We start from the raw sequence: 20,159 nt of genomic DNA on the forward strand, positions 1-20,159 counted from the left end.
GACCATTTATTTGCCCCTTTCTCCATCTTGTTGCTTGGAATGTGGATCTGGTAGTCAGCCATCTTGGACCCTGAAGAGGAGGCAACACACCATTGTGGAAGAAGGTAACAGAAGGATCCTGGTTGCTGTACAACCTCATTGAAGAAACGCCATTAAGTGGCGTGGACTATCCACCTCCAGACTGTTTTACAAGAGAGAAATTAGCATATTCCACCTAATACAATATGATGTAACTAATGTTACTTTTGTAACAGTCAGTGGTTTGTTCTAACAGGACAGTAGAACACTTGCAAGGTAAGTAAAGTCAAATGTATTAGCATTATTCCTCCTTTTCCTTTTTTATCACTTTTATCCCTTTTTTTAAAACTGAAAATATTTATCTTGCTATTTTTATATATATGATAAAAATACTTAGAAGATTCCTTTAATTTATGGTTATTCTAAATCCTAGTTCCTGAGGAAAGAAAAATTTGTCAAAACTTTTCATCTGTGAATATTTGTATTTAGCTCATGCTATTTAGCTATTATCAAAATACCTCAAAATTTTAGTCTTTGAATGTGCTCATATAGCACATAAGTCTAATATTTTTTAAACTTTATTGTCCCTGATATTAACCAGAATTGGTTGAATAGTAGAGGAAAAGGGATTTTTAAAACTGAAAATATGAACAAAATGAGCCTTAGAATTGAACGGGTTAAACAAATTAATACTCATAAAATGTTTTGCCACTTCTCAAAGGAGAGTCTGATACAGGATAATTTCATACAATATTTGATGTTGTTAAAGGGTTCCTTTTTATAGCTGAGCCTTTGGAGCTTGTTACGAACACTAAAATCATTTAGTCACATGGTTGCAACCTTAGTGCAAAGTAAAAAGGGAAAAAGTTGACCTAATAGAAACAGTAGTAGTACTGATAAGAATAAAAGTGATCCTCCCTGCCTCTCAGAGGCCTTGAAGTTCTGTGAGGAAGGGAAATGGTAATTTAGCCAAAGTTAAATCTGTGTAACTCATTTATTACAATTTTGAAAGGCTTGTCTTAGAAGCATTAAAGGAGTATTAGCTAAAAACAAACTAAATTCCTAGAGATGACAATCATTGTAGTCCTCGGTGAAATGAAAATAACAATCACATGAAAAAAAATTTGAGCATAAAAAAGAGAAGTAAAGGTATACCCTTAGCCTACATACTGAGCTGACAATCAGATCATAGAATGCTTTATTTAATCAAGACATTTAAAAATACTTATTTCATCTACATACTTTCAAAGCAAAATAATTTCTGGGGCCACAGTTTCCTTTGTATAAGACTTAAGCAAGAAATATATTTCCATGCCCTTTGATCCAAGTAAAATCTAAGGAAAAGGGAAAGTAAACCTTGAAATTAAGACCTAGAAATAGATCCACCCTTGCAGATTGATAAAAGTGGGCAATCCAGTAGGCCAGTTCACATTATAGTTATCTCAGTTTTGCTTAAAGCAAACCCTAACCCTCAACCTAGGAGGCCAGATAGCAAAAGATGTGCAACTGGTTTATATTGCAAATTTAACAAAATGAACATGCAAAGAATTACAATAGAAATAAACTTTTACAAATCTGAGAACTTTCTATGCAATCTGCAGACATTTTTAAGAATATAAATGTGCTTCCATCATTTTTTACCCAGTCTGGCCCGGGCTTGCACTGCCATAAATTCAGTTTTAATGGGAACAGAAGACTCCAGATCCTCTTGATGGGAAGAAATCATGAAATTTTAGATGATTGACTTTGATTTTCATTTGTAGAAACTGGGTATGAGTTGGCTTAATGAAAATCCTAAAATAATAAAATAAGCATTAGTAATAATATCCTTGTTAAATGAACAAAGCGAACACTTATGTGATATAAAGAATGTGGTACCAGAAACTTTATAGGGAAGAATAATAAAATATTTGCAAGACCTATTATTTTTGTTCAATATATTTATATATTATATACATATATCTACCCTATGCCACAACTGAAGACAGGTTACAAGAACATATGCTACTACAAAATAGGAAACTGGCAGAAGCCAATAAGTATCACTTAATATTTTGGTATGGAAACTTTCATTTCTTTTCTTTGAGACAGAGTTTCACTCTTGTTGCCCAGGCTGGAGTGCAATGGCACGATCTCGACTCACTGCAACCTCCACCTCCTGGGTTCAAGTGATTCTCCTGCCTCGCCTCCCGAGTAGCTGGGATTACAGGCATGCGCCACCATGCCCGGCTAATTTTGTATTTTTAGTAGAGATGGGGTTTCTCCATGTTGGTCAGGCTGGCCTCAAACTCCAACCTCAGGTGATCTGCCCACCTCGGCCTCCCAAAGTGCTGGGATTACAGGCGTGAGCCACTGTGCCCAGCCATAAGCTTTCATTTCTTAAAACAGATTTATAAAAGTTTTTGCTCTATAGTGACTGTTATCACAGCCAGCAAAAACAGGCAAGATTGATTAATTTAGAAGAAATTGAAAGAAAATATATTCATTAATGTTGCTTTTAAATGCAAATGATCAGATTGAGAATTTTGAGACCATTGACATTTTTCTAATTCTCACCAACCAAAATTTAATCACTATACTTAATAAACATACTCTACTCAAGGTCTTGTAATACTAAAATTATAGGGAGGAATAAAACATAATTGACCCCAGCGACATCGGCAAAATGGGCAGACTAGGAAGCTGCAAGCTTGTTTCCCCATCAAAACATTAAAAAAAAAAAAAAAAAAAAGCAACCGTCTGAACAAACTTTATTAGAACTTTAGAAAACAGTCAAAGGTTTACAGCAACCAAAAAAATTCCCAGTCATCTTCAGAATGGTAGGAAAATATTGAGTTTTTAGTGGCTCTTGCCCCGACCCCTCCCTGCATTGTTACAGTCTTGAAGCAGCAGCAGCCCAGTTCCCTCCCTTGAACTGGAGAAAACATAATAGACTTTTTTGGCATATTACTGTGTACATTTTTTTCTAACCTGTCTGGGGATACCTGAAGGACTGACACAAGGTCTCATCTTTTTTTTTTTGCCTAACTGGAAGGGTGGGCACTGCTTATAAAAGCTGCAAAGAACCACAGGTACATGGGGCAGGAGGTTATAGGTGGAAACATAAAATAGAACAACTAAGGCCCAGAGGAGAATCTGGGGTAAGGCTTTGGGAAATTAGGAAATTAAGAACAGTTATATATACAGGGGGCATTTAAAATGCGACATGCATATGCCCAGGGAAAACACTTGCCCAGAAAGTTCTAAGACCTAAGCTTTCACCTTGCTCTGGTCCCTAAGCTCAAAAGCAGGTCAAAGTAAGTATTGGAGGATTACCTGGCACAAAGCCAATTTGTAAAATCTAGGATAGCACCTGGCATTTGAGGGAATTTATGTCAAAATCGCTGAATATGACATAAAAAGAAGAGAGACTTCAGTGATCACACACAAAAGGGATAGTCTTTTATAAAAGTAATTGGAAAACTCTCAAAACGAATGGATGACAGCTTTTAAAAATAAAAAAATAAATGAACTAGAAAACCATGGGGAAAGGAAAGAATCTCTTACCTAGAGTTACCATATTATAATAGTGAATACCCAATTCTCAAGAAAAAAAATCACAAGCCTTACAAAGGAACAGGAAAATAATGCCCATTCAAAAGATCAAAATTAATTGACAGACATTGTCCTAATGAAGGACATTAAACTAGACATATACTTTAAAACAACTCAAATATGCCCAAAGAACTAAAGGAAAGCATGAACAAAAAATTAAAGGAAATCAGGAAAATGATAAATGAACAAAATCAGAATATCAACAGAGATAGGCATTATAAAAAAATTCTGGAGGAGAAAAGTATAATGAAATTTTCACTAGAGGGGTTCAGCAGCAAAGAATAGCAAAGAATCTATTCTTTAGAAGAAAGAATCAGCAAACTTGAGATGGGATCATTGAAAGCAGAAACAACAAATCAAGCCTCCATAGTTTTAAAAGATATATATCACACGCAAAGAAGTGAAGAAGATACAAAGCATTTTTGAACCACAACAGGATGTAGTTAGAAATCAATAACAAAAGGAAAATTGGAAAATTCACAAACTTTTGGAAATTAAACAACACACTCAACCAATGGGTCAAAGAAGAAATCACAAGAGAAATTAAAAAGAGAAAAATGCAGCATACCAAAATTTATAGGATGCAGTGAAAGCACTGCTAAAGGGGAAATTTACAGACATAAATGCTTACATTAAAAAACAAAAAACATCTCATGTCAACAGCCTGACTTTGTAACTTAAGGAGGGGGGAAAGACACACTAAATCCAAGGCTAGCAGATGGAAGGAAATAATAAAGATTAGAACAGATAAATTGAATAAAGATTAGAAACACTAGAGAAAAATCAGTGAAACTACAAGTTCTTTAAAAGACCATAAAGTTGAGAAGCTGCTACCTAGATAATAAAAAAGGAAGACTCAATTGCTAAAATAAATGAAAATGGGACAGCACTCTAGATCCTAGAAAAATGAAAAGGGTTATAAAATAATACCTTGGACAACTTAGATGAAATGGTCAAAATCCTAGAAATGCAAAACCTACCACTGCTGAACTATGAAAAAAATTTTAAAATCCGAATAGAACTAGAACCAGTAAGGTGATTGAATTAGTAATCAATTCTCCTGGAAAAAAAAGCGCTGGACCTGATGGTTCTCATTTGTGAATTCTACCAAATAAGAAGAAATAACCCCAAACCCTCTTAAACTTTTTCCAAAAATTGAAGAGGAAGGATGCTTCCTAATTCATTCTGATGCTGAAGCCAGACAAATATACCACAGGAAAAGATTACAGACACAAATATACCACAAGATAAAGATTACAGAAGAAAAGATTCCTTATTTTCACTGATTCAACAATTCTCAATACTAGGAAACTGAATTTAGCAGCATATTAAAAGGATTGTACAGCATAATCAAATGGAATGAATTCCTGGAATGCAAGAATGGTTCAACATACAAAAATCAATATAATATACCATATTAACAGAATGAAGGGAGAACAACCAGATGATTATCTCCATTGATCCAGACAAAGCATTTGACAAAATCCAGGAGCCTCTTGTGATTAAAAACACTCAACAAATGAGGGATAGGAAACTACCTCAACATAATAAAAGCCAGATATTAAAAGCCCACAGTAGACACCATACTTAGTGGGGAAAGACTGAAAGCTTTTCCTCTAAGATCAAGACAACAATGCTCACTTTCACCATTCCTATTCAACACAGTACTAGAAGTTCTAGCCTGAGCTAGAAAGAGAAAAGACATCCAAGTTGGAAAGTAAGAAGTAAAATCGTGTATGTTCACAAATGATGTGATCTTTAGACAACCCTAAAGATTCCACACCAAAAAAATAAATAAAACTGTTAATTCAGTAAGGCAGCAGGATACAAAGTCAACCCACAAAAATCAGTTGCATTCCTATACACTAACAATGAACAATCTTGAGAAGGAAATTACAAGAACAGTCCCATTTACCATAGCCCCAAAAATAATATGCACAGAAATTAGCTTACCCAAGGTGGTGAATGGCTTGTACAATGAGAACTACAAAACCTTGCTTAAAGATAAAAATAAATGGAAACACATCTCATGTTCATGGATTGGAAAATCTAATATTGTTAATATGTCAGTACTACTCAAAGTGATTCACTACAATCTCTATCAGAATCCTAGGATTTTTTTTTTTTTCCAGAAATAGAAAAACCCATCCTGAATTTCGTATGGAATATGAAGGGATCCCAAATAGCCAAATCAGTCTTGAGAAAGAACAAAAAATTGGAGGACTTAGACCTCCATATTTTAAAACTTACTATAATGCTACAGTAATCAAAACAATGTGATTCTGGCATAAAGGCAGACAGATCAATGGGATAGACTGGAGAGCCTAGAAATAAACCCTCTCGTCTATAGCTAAATGATTTTTGACAAGGGTGCCAAGACTATTCGAAGGATAGTTTTTTCAACAAATAGTGATGGGAAAGCTGGATAACCATATGGCTAAAGAATGAAGTTGCAACCTCACCATGTGCAAAAATTAAAGTGGACCAAAGACCTAAATGTGAGAGCTAAAACCATAAAACTCTTAGGATGTGGCAATGGTTTATTGGATATGACACCAAATTCACAGATGACAAAAGAAAAAATAGGCAAATTGGACTTCATTAAAATTCTAAAATTTTGTGCATCAAAGGACACTATCAACAGAGTGAAAAGATTACCTATGGAGTGGGAGAAAATATATATGCAGTTCACATACCTAATAAGGATTAAACATCAAGAATACACGCAAAACTCCCAAAATGCAACAATAACATAAAAACCTGATTTAAAAAATGGCAAAGGATTTGGATAGATCTCCAGAGAAGACATGCAGATAGCCAATGAGCACATGAAAAATGCTTAACATTACTAAACAGTAAGGAAATGCAAATCAAAACCACAATGAGATACCACTTTGTACCCATTGGAATAATTTATTAAAATTAAAAAACACACAAGTGTTGGCAAGGATGTGGAGAAATTGGAACTCTTATTACTGATGGAAATACACAGTGGTGCAGCTGCTGTAGAAAACAGTATAGTGATTTTCCAGTTAAATACAGAATTGTCATTTGATTCAGCAATTGCATTTCTGGGTATATACACAAAACAATTGAAAGCAGGGGCTTGAGGATATATTTGTATACCAGTGTTCACTGCAGCATTATTCACAGTAGTCAAAAGGTAGATACAACCCAAATACCCAACAGATGAATGGACAGACAAAATGTGTTATATCCCTACATTGGAATATTATTCAGCCATAAAAAGGAAATTCTGCTACATACTGTATCATGGACGAACCTTTAAGACATTAAGTGAAGTAAATCACAAAAGGACACTACTATATGAATCCACTTATGTGAGGTGCCTAGACTAGTGAGATTCATAGAGACAAAGTAGAACAAAGATTATTTTTTGTCACAGGGGGCAGGAGGAAATGGGAGTTTATTGTTTAAGGGGCACGGAGATTAGTGTGGGATCATGAAGAAGTTTCGGAGGTGCATAGTGGTGATTGGTACATACAACGAATGTATTTAATGCCTCTAAACTGTAAACTTCAAAATGGCTGAAATTTAAATCTTATATACCTTTTGCCACAGTAAATTTTTAAACCACCACCAAAAAAAAAAAAAAAAAAAAAATCATATGGCCTAGCTATTTAAAAAAGGGGGGGATGGGGTATTTAGTCATAAGACATAGAGGAACTTTAAGTGTATATTGCTAAGTGAAAGAAGTCAGTCTGAAAGGCTACATAATATATGATTTCAAAATACATGACATTCTGGAGAAAGGAAAGTTAGACAGTAAAGAGAGTGGTTGCCACAGGTTCAGTGGGAGAGAGGGAGGGGTAAATACATGGAGTAGAGATTTATAGGGCGGTGGAACTACGGTATACAATACGATAATAGTGGATACATGGCATTATATATTGGTCAAAATTCATAAAGACATACAACAGAAAGAGGACTCTTCATGTAAATTATAGGCTTCAGCTAGCCTGGGTGACAGAGTGACTTTGTCTCAAAAAATAAAGTAAAAATGTGTCAATATTGGTTAAACAAATATACCACACTAGTGCAAGATGTTAATAAAGGCCTGGGGTGGGCAGAAGCATAGGGGAACTCTGTACTATCTGCTCAGTTTTTCTGAAAATCTAAAACTTCTAACAACAAAGTCTATTAAAATTATGTGAGCGCTTTTCATTTTGTATACTCTGTCTCAGTGGCTCACCCTTATGTGTTTGTGAAATGAATGAATGAAGGGTGATGAATGAATCGGTGACGCTAGTGACACACTGAATTCACAGTGCCTACACTGGGCCAGACTGTAGAGAAGCCAGCGTGCATCCCAGCCTTGACGAGGACATAGTTGAGAGACGAGCTGTTATGTTCAGCCGGTGCACATGCTTCTGCCTAAGCCATTTACCAGCCCCAGACCTTTCCACTGCTCCAAGACTTTATTTTCATACTTCCTTAAAGTTACTATTCCTTTTTCTTTTCTGTTTTTTTTTTTTTTCCTTTTTTTCCCATGTAACTTAGGTGGAAAAACTGGAGAAACTAAATTGTTCTGACCTAACCAGTTCTTAATGTTGCACCTAAAAAGATGAAAACTGCATTCTGAAAAATCATGCACTAAAACTTATAAGGAAAATAGTTTTGGAACTTTGTAACCTGTGTAGTACAATAACAATCCTAAATTTCCACTGGTATTTGCACCTAGAATTAGTCAATCTTTTGCAGTCAAACTTTTGGGTTTTTGTTTCTTCCTTTGAGAGACAGATCCTTGAAATCAGTCACTTCTAGTAGAAAGCATTTTCATCAATATTGAAAGAATGACACAGAGGTATCCATCAGTCAGTGCTTTTTTCTAATTGCCAGGTGAAATGTGAAATGTCTTCTCAGTTTTTTCATCAGTACTTGCAGCTTCTCAGATAACACAGGAAGAATGAGGTGGTTTTGAAGCCACTAAGCCGGCTACTCCTTGCACTTAAAGGATTTTCATCCTTTTTCATGAGATCTTCATGTATCCCTTAGGGTTTCTCTCTAGGTGTGTGAATATTTGCTTCTGGTTGCTTCAGCACATCAGCTTTCTGGGGAGAGTCATGTTGAGCCAATGTGACTTCTGAATACTGGTATCATCCCCTACTTAGCAGTTGCCGATGGACTGATGCACATTACAGAAGCACACACACCTTGCAGCAGAATGGATTATGGTTCATGATACAACAGGTTACACAAGCGCTTTATTTAGGAAATAGAGGATTAAATTTTTAATTATTTTACCTAGTGGTGTTTCATTTTCTGCCTTTGTAAAATAAAAGCAATGATTTGGTTCACTTTGACGTTTCTTCAGTGTTCTCCATGACCTATGAAAAATAATGAAGAATTAAGATGCTTTCTCCATCGCAATTTTTCTTGCTATGCACACCTACCTACATGTCTCTTATCTTCTTCACATATATAAGCCAACCCCTTCTGTTTGTGATAGGATATGTTGAGGTAAACTAACCTAGAATTATCAAAAATTTTCAGCACCCTGACAAGACTCCTCAGAACACTGAGTTACGTCGGATTCTCCCTTCAAGTCTCACGTATAAGTTCCCTGCACACCTGCCCACACCCTCCGCCCCTCCCCGTCTTTGCTCACTGCCTCTTACCCAAAGTTCTAACAAGCCTGGTGACCTCTCTGAGATATACTAGTTAGAAAAGGGTGGTTGACGGGAAAAGATTGCTAGAGTGAGTCACTGTAACAATGACAATAGCAATGACAATAATAGATGGCAAGAAAATACCGAGGAAACAAGGACTAATAAAACCTGTGGCTAATTGGGACTATTTAGGCACAAAAATTCCCTCTAGCCAACGAGCCCTGAGACTAATACCCATATCTGTGGAAGTGCAGTAAGAAAAACATGGGTTTAACCTCCCTAAACCTCAGTTTTCTCATTGTAGTGAGAATAATACCGCCTACCCCATACAGTTGTTAAGATTTATAGGAGTTAAAATACCTGAAATATTAACCATAGTACCTGGCACACATAGGCATGTTATGTGCATGATCATATCATTACACTGCTTTCCATTTCGAGAGTTGTGTCGTCAGCATTAGGGCATTATTGCAGTAGGGATGATGTATAACAACAATATAAATGCACGCTAAGACTTTAGGCTGTGGATTTATGCTAGGAATAAATTGGAAAGATTGCCTGGGGAGGCTTACATTCCAGAATCATACAAGGCGACATGAATAAACTTATCAATGAAATAAGGCTTGATGGTGTGGTGGCAAGAAGACGTCCTTGGTGAAGGAAGGTCATTAATAAGTTTTTAAAATATAATGTACCTTTATGCTATGATTTTCATAATATGAGCTAACATTATTAAGCGTCCCAGTCTTCATAATCAGCTCTTCTCATCAGAGAATCTAATTTTATTTTCATGACATGTATCTCGTCACATTTAGTAAAAGGCTTTTGTGTATGTGTGTGTGGGGGGTGGTGATTTGTTTGCTTATAGTTATGGCCTTGCAGTTATTGAGATTGTTCAACCTTGAAAAAAATGATCAAATGAACTGTGAGCTAAGCCTAATACCTTATCCCTCTTTTAAACCTTTGTTATGATGTCTTTTTCTATTAAAAAAACAAAAACAGCAATTTAATACTTGAGTTCCTTTTTTTTTTTTTTTTTTTTTTTTAACAAGTATGTCTTTATAAACAGAAGTCAAGCTGTTTTATATGTGTGTGGATTCTAAAAAATAAAATTAAGCCCTTACCATGTCACTGAACATTCTGGGAAAAAAAAAAAAAAAAAAAAAATCAAGAGGCAAACCTTTTGGGGAAAATGCTGTTGATGAATTACAAGCATGGTACTTGTGCATTCAAGATCTAATGGCAGGATACTATTCCCAAACTTGTTTATATCAGATTTGACCCCTAGCATTAACCTTTCCAGTTAACCCCATGATCAATTTAAGATCTTTCCATTCTCTGACAGTTTTTTTTTTAATGGAATCTCACTTTGTCGCCCAGGCAGAGGCACAATCTCGGCTCACTGCAACCTCCCCCTCTTGGGTTCAAGCGATTGTCCTGCCTTAGCCTCCTGAATAGCTGGGATTACAGGCGCCCGCCACCATGCCTGACTCATTTTTGTATTTTTAGCAGAGACGGGGTTTCACCGTGTTGGCCAGGCTAGTCTCAAACTCCTATATTCTCTGAGAATTTCTTCATGGTTATTTAACCATCAAGCACTTTAAAAATTAATGTGGCTCCAGATATTACAAATATAGCAAAGATCTACAAACCTAACAAACGATTTAAAAGACATGTTTTTACTCATGTACAGGAGTAAAGTATGGGAACAGATTATCCCTCCTGATAAGTGATAATTCTGAGCACAATAAAACACATCAACTGATAGCATTATTTAATAATGGCATCTCTTTCAGGCTGACTGACTTTTAATTGTGGTGAAATATACTTAACAAAATTTACCATTTTAACAATTTTTAAGTTCAGTAGCATTAAGTACAGTAGTCCCTTCTTCTCCACAGGGGATACATTCATACATTCCAAGACCCCAGTGGATGCCTGAAATCACAGACAGCACCAAACCTAAATATACTATTTTTCCTACACCTATGATGAAGTTTGTAACTTGGACACAGTAAGATTAGCAATAATAATAAAGTAGAACAATTATAACAATATGACAGCATCACTACTCTTGCACTTTGGGGCCATTATTAAGTAAAATAAGGGTTATTTGAACACAAGCACTGTGATACTGCGACAGGTGCTCTGATAATGAGATGGCTAATAAGTAGCTAATGGGCAGGCGGCATATACAGTGTGGATGTGCTGGGCAAAAAGATGATTCACATCCTGAGTAGGTCAGCGGGAGATTTCATCATGCTGCTTAGAAGGGTGTGCAATTTAAAACATGAATTATTTCTGGAACTTTCCATTTAATATTTCAGACCACAGTTGACTGCAGGTAACTGAAATCCCTAAAAGCTAAACCACCAATGAGGGGTTATTATTGTACATTCACATTGTGTGCAACCATCACACCATCTCCAGAACTTTTTGTTTTTGTTTTGTTTTGTTTTGTTTTGTTTTTGAGACGGAGTCTCACTCTGTTGCCCAGGCTGGGGTGCAGTAGCAAGATCTCGGCTCACTGCAAGCTCTGCCTCCCAGGTTCATGCCATTCTCCTGCCTCAGCCTCCCGAGTAGCTGGGACTACAGGCGCCCGCCACCACGCCGGGCTAATTTTTTTTTTTGTATTTTTAGTAGAGATGAGGTTTCATCATGTTAGCCAGGATGGTCTCCATCTCCTGACCTTGTGACCTCGGCCTCTCAGTGCTGGGATTACAGGTGTGAGCCACAGTGCCCAGCCCTCCAGAACTTTTTCATTATCCCAAACTGAAACTCTACTCATTAAACAGTAACTCCCTATTCCTCCCCCGACAACCCCGGTGACCACCATTCTACTTTCTGTCTCAATGAATTTGCCTATTCTAGGTGCCTTGTATATGTGGAATCACACAATACTTACCTTTGGTGTCTGACTTTTTCACTTAGCATTTCTTCAGGATTCATCTATGTTGTGGCATGTATCAGAATTTCATTCCTTTTTAAAGCTAGATAATACTCTATTATAGGTATATACCACATTTTATCTATTCATCCACTGATGGATATTTAGGTTGTTTCCACCTTTTGGCTACTGTAAGTAATGCTGCTATTGAGGCAGGAGAGGTAGTCAAGGAAGTAACCATGTTCTTGGTTACAGGGGTGACCATACAGTCAACACAATAAGCCCAGCATTCGCATTGGAGTCCAGCTCATTCAAGCAAAGCTCTCTCCAGTAAGGAATTTCCCTGTAGGGAGCACGTGCATTTTTATTTTACTTGTCCTCAGACTGACCCATTGCTCATTATAATTGTAAAAAACACATCCCTGAGGAGAGATTTAAGATGCTAATGAGATATGTGATGTGTGAACAAACATGTACAGCTACTGGCATGTGCACCCAGAGGACCACCCAAAACATAGTTACCAGTAACAGCTCTTCCCACCTCCTCATGAGTAATAATATTAAGACTCTCAGAAAGGGAGTCTCCCTAGTGCCAGTCTTTGCTGTTTCATTCTCATGAGCAGCCTGCCCTGAATCCTCTCTCAGGGATTCTGCACCTAACTTTCAAAATATTATTTTTCCTTTGCAATAAATTTGCTGTATGCTGCATCTCTGTTGTGTGTCTCTTGTTTAAACTCTTTTAAACTGAAAAGAACCAAGGTCTCACAACAGCCATCAACACTATGAGTGCAGGTATACACATATCTGTTTGAGTCCATTCTTTCATTTCTTTTAGATGTATACCCAGGAGTGGAATTGCTAGATCATATGGGAACTCTACGTTTAATTTTTTTTTGAGGACTTGGCATACTGTTTTCTTAAGGTGGTCGTACCATTTTACATTCCCACCAACAATGCACAAGGGTTCCAATTTCTACGTGTTCTCACCAACACATGGTTTCTGGTTGTGTATTGTTTGTTTGTATTAGTAGTAGTCACCATCCTAAAGGATGGAAGTGGTACATCATTGTGGTTTTGATCTACATTTCCCCAGCAATTAGTGACGTTGAGTATCTTTTTTCATGTGCTTATTGGCCATCTGTATATCTTATTTGGAGAAATGTCTGTTTCTCCAAATCCTTTGCCCATTTTTGAATTAGGTTGTTCTTTTACTTGTTGTAGTTGAGTTTTAGAAGTTCTTTATATATTCTGCATATCAAATCCTTACCAGATACATGATTTGTGAACCTTTCTCCCATTCTATGGATTGCCTTTTCACTCTGCTGATAGTTTTTCTGATGTACCAAAATTTTAAATTTTGATGTCCAATTTGTCTAACTTTTCTTTGGTTGCTTGTGCTTTTGGTGTTATATAAAAGCAATCATGGACAAATCCAATTTCATGAAGCATTTCCCCTGTTTTCTTCTCTTAGTAATTTTAGCTCTTACGTTTAGGTCTTTGATCCACTTTGATTTTTTTTTTTTTTTTTTTTTTTTGAGACGGAATCTTGTGTTCTTGGCTCACTGCATCCTCTGCCTGCCGGGTTCAAGCAATTCTCCTGCCTTGGCCTCCTAAATAGCTGGGACTACAGGCATGTGCCACCATGCCTGGGTAATTTTTTGTATTTTTAGTAGAGACGGGATTTCACCATGCTGGCCAGGCTGGTCTCGAACTCCTGGCCTCGTGATCTGCCCACCTGGGCCTCCCACAGTGCTAGGATTGCAGGCATGAGTCACTGCACCCAGCCCTGCTTAATTTTTGTATATGGTGATAGGTAAGGGTCCAGCTTCATTCTTTAGCATGTGGATATCTAGTTTTCTCAGCACCACGTATTGAAAAACTGGCTTTTAAAAGCAACTTACTGAGGTATAATCTACAATTTACAAAATTTACCTTTTTAAAGTATGTAATTCAGCTGGGCACAGTGGCTCATGCCTGTAATCCCAGCACTTTGGGAGCCCAGGCAGGAAGACTGCTTGAAACCAGGAGTTCGAGACTAGCCTGGGCTGCATAGCAAGACACAGCAAGTCTCTACAAAAAAAATTTAAAAATTAGCCAGGCAAAGTGGTGCACACCTGTAGTCTCAACTACTTGGGAGGCTGAGGCAAGATTGCTTGAGTGCAGGAGTTCAAGGTTGCAGTGAGCTACGATCATGTCACTGCACTGCTAGAGCCTTGGGCAACAGAGTGAGACCCTGTCTCAAACAAACAAAAAAAATAAGTATACAATTCAATGAATTTTAAAATTTACGGAATTGTGCAATCACCACCACAATCCCATTTTAGAATAAATCCATTACCCTAAAAAAGATCTCATGTCCATTTGCAGTAATTCCCCATTCCAATCTCATACCCTAGGCAACTGCTAATCTATCTTAATATAAATGTAAACATACAAAGTGTGGTGTTTTGCAGTTTGTATCACATAGCATAACTGAGGTTTATCTATGTTATCATATGTATGAGTATTCTGTTTCTCTTTATAGCTCAATAGCATTCCATTTATAGATACACCACATTTTATTTATCCCTTGAGTAGTGGATGGATGTTTGGATTATCTCCACTTTTTAGTTACGAATATTGCTACTATGAACATTCATATTCAAGTCATAATATGAACATGTTTTCACTTACTTCAGGTAGACATCTAGGGATGAAATTGCTGGGTGATATGATAAATCCATGCTTAACTCTTTAAGAAACCAACAAATTGTTTTTCCAAAGTGTCCGTATTACTTTACAGTCCCACCAGCAATGTATTCCACTTTCCCCATAGCCTCACCAACACTTGTTACTCTCTTTTTGATAATAGCCGTGTTAGTGTGTGTTAAGTAGCAGCTCATTGTGGTTTTAATTTACATTTTCCTAATGACTCAAGTATCTTTTAATGTGCTTGTTACCCATTTGTGTATTTTCTTTGGTAAAATGTCTATCCAAATATCTTGCCCAGGCTGGGTGCGGTGTCTCACGCCTGTATTCCCAGCACTTTGGGAGGCCGAGGCAGGTGGATCACTTGAGGCCAGGAGTTCAAGACCAGCCTGGCCAACACCAAACCCTGTCTCTACCAAAAAATACAAAACACTAGCCAGGTGTGGTGGCATGTGTGTGTAGTGCCAGCCACTCGGGAGGCTGAGACACGAGAATCCCTTGAACCCAGGAGGCAGAGGTTGTAGTATGCTGAAGTCATGCCACTGCCCTCCAGCCTGGGTGGCAAAAAATGTGTATATATATTGCCCAAACTTTAATTGGGCTGTCTTTTTATTATTGAGTTGAAAAAGTTCCTTATATATTCTAGACATGTCCTTTATCCATCTTTTATATCCATTTGCAAAAATTTTGTCCCAGTTTGTGTCTTGCCTTTTCATTTTGAAGCACAAAAGTTTTAAATTTACATGAAGCCCAATTTATGAAATTTTTTCTTTTATCAGTTGTGCTTTTTGTATTGTATCTAAAAATCTTTGCCTAATTCAGTGTCACAAAGACTTTCTCTTATGTTTTCATCTAAGGGTTTTATAGTTTTAGCTCTTATACTCAGACCAATTTTGAGGGTTTTTTTGTGCATGGTAAAGGGTCTGAATTCATGTTTTTGCATGTGAATATCCAAACTGCCCCAGGATCATCTGTTGGAATGACTATCCTTTCCATACTGAATTGCCTTGGCAGCTTTGTCAAAAATCAATTGTGGGCTATCTGGATGCCAATACCACACTGTCTTGATTATTGTAGCTTTATAGTCAGTCAGGAAATCAGACAGTATGAAGCTTCTAACTTTGTTCTTCTTTTTCAAAATTATTTTCTCTATTCTAGGTCCTTCGCATTTCCATGGTAATTTTAGAACCACCTTGTCAATTTTTACAAAAACACCTGTTGGGATTTTGTCTGGGATAGCACTGCATCTATATAGGTCAATTTGAGAACTGATATCTTACAATATCGAATCTTCCAAATCTATGAACAAAATATAACTCTCTATTTATTTAGGTCTTCATTTCATTTCTCTCACCAATTTTTTTTTTTTTTTTTTTTTTAGTTTTCACTGGATAGGTCTTTCATATTTTTGTATGATGTATTCCTATGTACTTAATACATTGAGATTCTATCATTAATAATTCTTTTTTAAATTTCCATATCTAATTGTCATTGATATATAGGAATACAATGGACTTTTTTGAAATTTTAAGATAAGTTTATTAAGTCCAATGATGAAATCTATCAGAAGAATATTCTCCTGAAAATCATTTCTTCTTGGAGAAAAGGAAAGGAAAATCAAAACCCTCTGAGCATAGCCAGGATGCTGTGACAGTCAAGCCTCTCTACAGATGGGGACAGTCCTCTTGTCAGTGGAGTCACTCTCTGGGTCAGCAGGATTGGAGTCTGGATCATCCTCCTCATCCCCCAGCTCCAGGTCATCCATTTCCTGGAACAAAGACTCAATTACCTCCACGTTGTTTCTAGCATCCTCTAAGAACTGGATATCAGATGGGTCAAGATTTGGATCTGTTTCAAGTAGCTGTTTCCCACTTATTTTTTCCTGCTTATTCTTTCATTTGGTTCTTTTTGATTTCCAAGAGTTCCATATCAAACACAGCTTCTCAACTTAAGAAATGCTTAACTGTAAACAGGAATGCCATGAAATAATTGCTCTATGGTTTCTTCTGCTGCTTCTTGTTTCTCGCCCAAATTTTAATTGGATTGACTTTTTATTATTGATTTGAAAGAGTTCTTTTCATATTCTAGATACATGTCTTCCTCCCTTTTGGCTTTTATCTATTTCATTTAATTTTTCTTGCACAGCTGCCACTTAAGATCATCACCACACCAAGATTTCTTCAGCTTGTAATGCTAAGAATTTTTAAATGTCTGAGACATTGTCTTCTAGATTTTCCAAGAATGTTTCATAAAAAGGAGTTTCATTTGGGTATTTCTCACTGTCTGTAAACTTGAGGGTAGTCTGAACAGTTTCATTATTTTCTCCAGCCTCAGATATCACAGTAATGGTAGAGCTGGGTGGGTTTTCTTTTTTTTCTTTCTTTTTTTTTTTTTTTTTTTCTGAGACTAAGTCTCACTCTGTTGCCCTGGCTGGAGTGCGGTGATGCGATCTCAGCTTACTGCAACCTCTGCCTCTTGGGTTCAAGCAATTCTCCTACCTCAGCCTCCTGAATAGCTGGGATTACAGGCTCCTGCCACCATGCCCGGCTAATTTTTGTATTTTTAGTAGAGACAGGGTTTCACAATGTTCGCCAAGCTGATCGTGAACTGCTGACCTCAAGTGATCTGCTCCCCTTGGCCTCCCAAAGTGCTGGGATTACAGGCATGAGCCACTGCACCTGGCCAGCATGACATATCTTTATTCATCCCTTTACTTTTAACCTCTTTGTGTCTTTATACTTAACATATTTTTTGCAGATAGCGTATCACATTAATTTTTATCCAATTTTACAATCTCTGTCTTAATTGGGTGGCTTAGACTTTTTACAGGTTGCTCTAGAGTTTCTAGCATACACTTTTGACTTATTACAGTTCCCTTCAAGTGATGATGTACTGCTTGACATTTAGCATAAGAACCTTACAGTGGGGTATTTCCCTTGCTACCCTCCTAATCTTTGTATTTCCTTATTATACATTTTGCTTTTATGTATGTTGTAAGTCCCATACTATGTTGTTATGATATTTCATTAAATGGTCGATTATTTCTTAAGGAGATTTAAATAATAAGAAGGAGATCTTACATATTTACCCACATAGTTGTCATTTCCAGTGCTCTTCCTCCCTTTATGTAAATCCATATTTCCATCTGATATTGTCCTTTTGCCTGAAGGACTTCCTTTAATATTTACTTAGTGCGGTTCTGGTGATGATAAATTCTTTCAACTTTCATATGCCTGGAAAAATCTCTATTTTGCCTTCATTTTTTCTAAATAGTTACTGGTTTTTTATGGCTTTGAGATACAATTCACATACCATAAAACTCACTCATTTAAATTGTACAATTCAATGGCTTTTAGTATATTCAGAGTTGCACAACCATCAGCACAATCAAATTTATGACACTTTCATTCCCAAAAAGAAAGCCCACATCCCTTAGCCATCACTTCCCAACATCCCCCCATTTCCTCCAATCCTAGGCAAACAATCTACTGTCTGTCTCTATAGATTTGCTTGTTCTGGGCATTTCATATAAATGTTATCATAAAATATGTGTTCCTTTATGACTGGCTCCTTTACTTCAGCATATTGTTTTCAAAGTCCATCCATGTTGCAGCATATATTACTACTTCATTTCTATTTCCTGCTGAATAATATTCCATAGTAGGAATACAATACATTTTATTTATCTATTTATCAGCTGATGGACATTTGATTAATTTCTACTTTTTGGCTAATGTGCTATGAACATTCATGTACATTTTTTTTTCCTTTTTTCACCCTCCCCAAAGTTTTTTTTTTTAGAGATGGGGTCTTGCTATGTTGCCCAGGCTGGCCTCAAACTCCTGGGCTCAAGTGATCCTCCACCTCGGCCTCCCAATAGCTGGGACTACAGAAGTATGCCACCACACTTGGTTTCATTATGGTTTTGATCATCATTTCCTGATGGCTAACGATGATTGTCTTTTCATGGGATTACTAGTCATTTGTACATATTATTTGGAGAACTCTTTTCCAATCCTTTGCTCATTTTTAAAATGAGTTGTTTCTTCATTAAGTTGTAAATGTTGTTTATATATTCAAATACATATATGTATTTCAGATCATATGTATAAGTCTCATACTTATGATTAAAAAAATTTTCTCTCAGAAGTAGATTGTCTTTTCACTTTCTTGAGGGTATCCTTAGAAGCATGAAAGTTTTTTGTTTTTAATGTTGATGAATCCAGTTTACATATTTTTTATTTTGTTGCTTGTACTTTTAGAATCATAACTCAGAATCCATTGCCTAATCCAAAGTTATGAAGATCGACACCTATTCTATTAAGAGTTATATGGTTTTAGTTCTTACATTTAGATCTTTGATCCATTTTGAGTTAATTTTTATATATGATATGAAGTAAGGGTTTAAATCCATTCTTTTGTGAGTGGATATCCAGTTTTTCCAGCACCATTTGTTGAAAAGACTATTATTACCCCCCACTGAATTGTCTTGCACCCTATAAAAAATGCATTTACTATAAATGTAAGAAGGTATGTCTGAACTCTCAATTGTATTCCATTCATCTATACGTCTATCCTTATGCCAGCACTACTTTGCCATGATTACTGCAGCTTCATAGTAAGTTTAGAAATTAGGAAGTGTGAGTCTCCTAACTTTGTTCATCTTTTCCAAGATTGATTTGTCTATTTTGCCTTGTGTTTGAAAGATATTTTTGCTGGATGTAGAATTATAGGTTTACTTTTTACAATACATTGTATGTTGTTCCACTCTTTTAAGGTGTGTTATTTCTGAAAAATGCCTGCTGAAATCCTTAGCTTTATTCTCTGTCTGTAATGTATCTTTTTCTAGCTGCCTTTAAGACTTTATCACTGGTTCTGAGCAATTAGATTATGATGTGTCTTGGTTTATTACTTTGTCACTCAGGCTGGAATGCAGGAGCACAATCTTGGCTCCCTGCAGCCTTGACCTCCTGGGCTCAAGCAATTCTCCCACCTCCCAAGTAGCTGGGACTACAGATATGCACCATCATGCCCAGCTAATTTTGTTTCTTTTTTGTAGAGATGAGGTCTCACTATGTTTCCCAGGCTGGTCTCAAACTCTTCAATTCAAGTGATCCTCCTGCCTCAGCCTCCCAAAATGCTGGGATTACCGGTGTGAGCCAGAGTGCCCGGCCTTTGTTGAACTTTTTATATGGGTGAATTGATCATTTTTATTAAATCTGGAAAAATTTTTGACTCTTATTTCTTCAGATATTTTTTCTGTTCCCTCTTCTCTCTTATCTCCTTCAGGGACTCAACATTATGCCACCTGCAGTTGTCGCACAGCTCACTGATGCTCTTTT

At 36.7% G+C, this 20,159-nt stretch overlaps 1 protein-coding gene across 5 annotated transcripts in view; it reads right to left on the reverse strand.

The window, feature by feature from the left end:
- Positions 1-996: 996 nt before the first annotated feature.
- Positions 997-20,159, reverse strand: part of NRG4 (neuregulin 4) — a 77,919-nt gene continuing 58,756 nt past the window's right edge. The window contains exons 6-7 of one of the 5 annotated variants that reach the window (XR_013395802.1): positions 8,878-8,960; positions 997-1,812 (exon numbers count right to left, since the gene is read on the reverse strand). Coding sequence is in view for 4 of the 5 variants with exons in the window: in XM_077939978.1 (XP_077796104.1) it covers positions 1,772-1,812 (41 nt within the window). In the remaining variant the exon portion in view is untranslated. Of the gene's footprint in view, positions 1,813-6,505; positions 8,961-16,342; positions 16,586-20,159 lie in introns of those variants that run through there. The other 4 variants (XM_077939978.1, XM_001104381.5, XM_077939979.1 and 1 more) reach the window with 4 other exon arrangements.

Source organism: Macaca mulatta, chromosome 7 (assembly GCF_049350105.2).
Source record: "Macaca mulatta isolate MMU2019108-1 chromosome 7, T2T-MMU8v2.0, whole genome shotgun sequence".
NCBI classification, from domain to species: Eukaryota; Metazoa; Chordata; class Mammalia; order Primates; family Cercopithecidae; genus Macaca; species Macaca mulatta.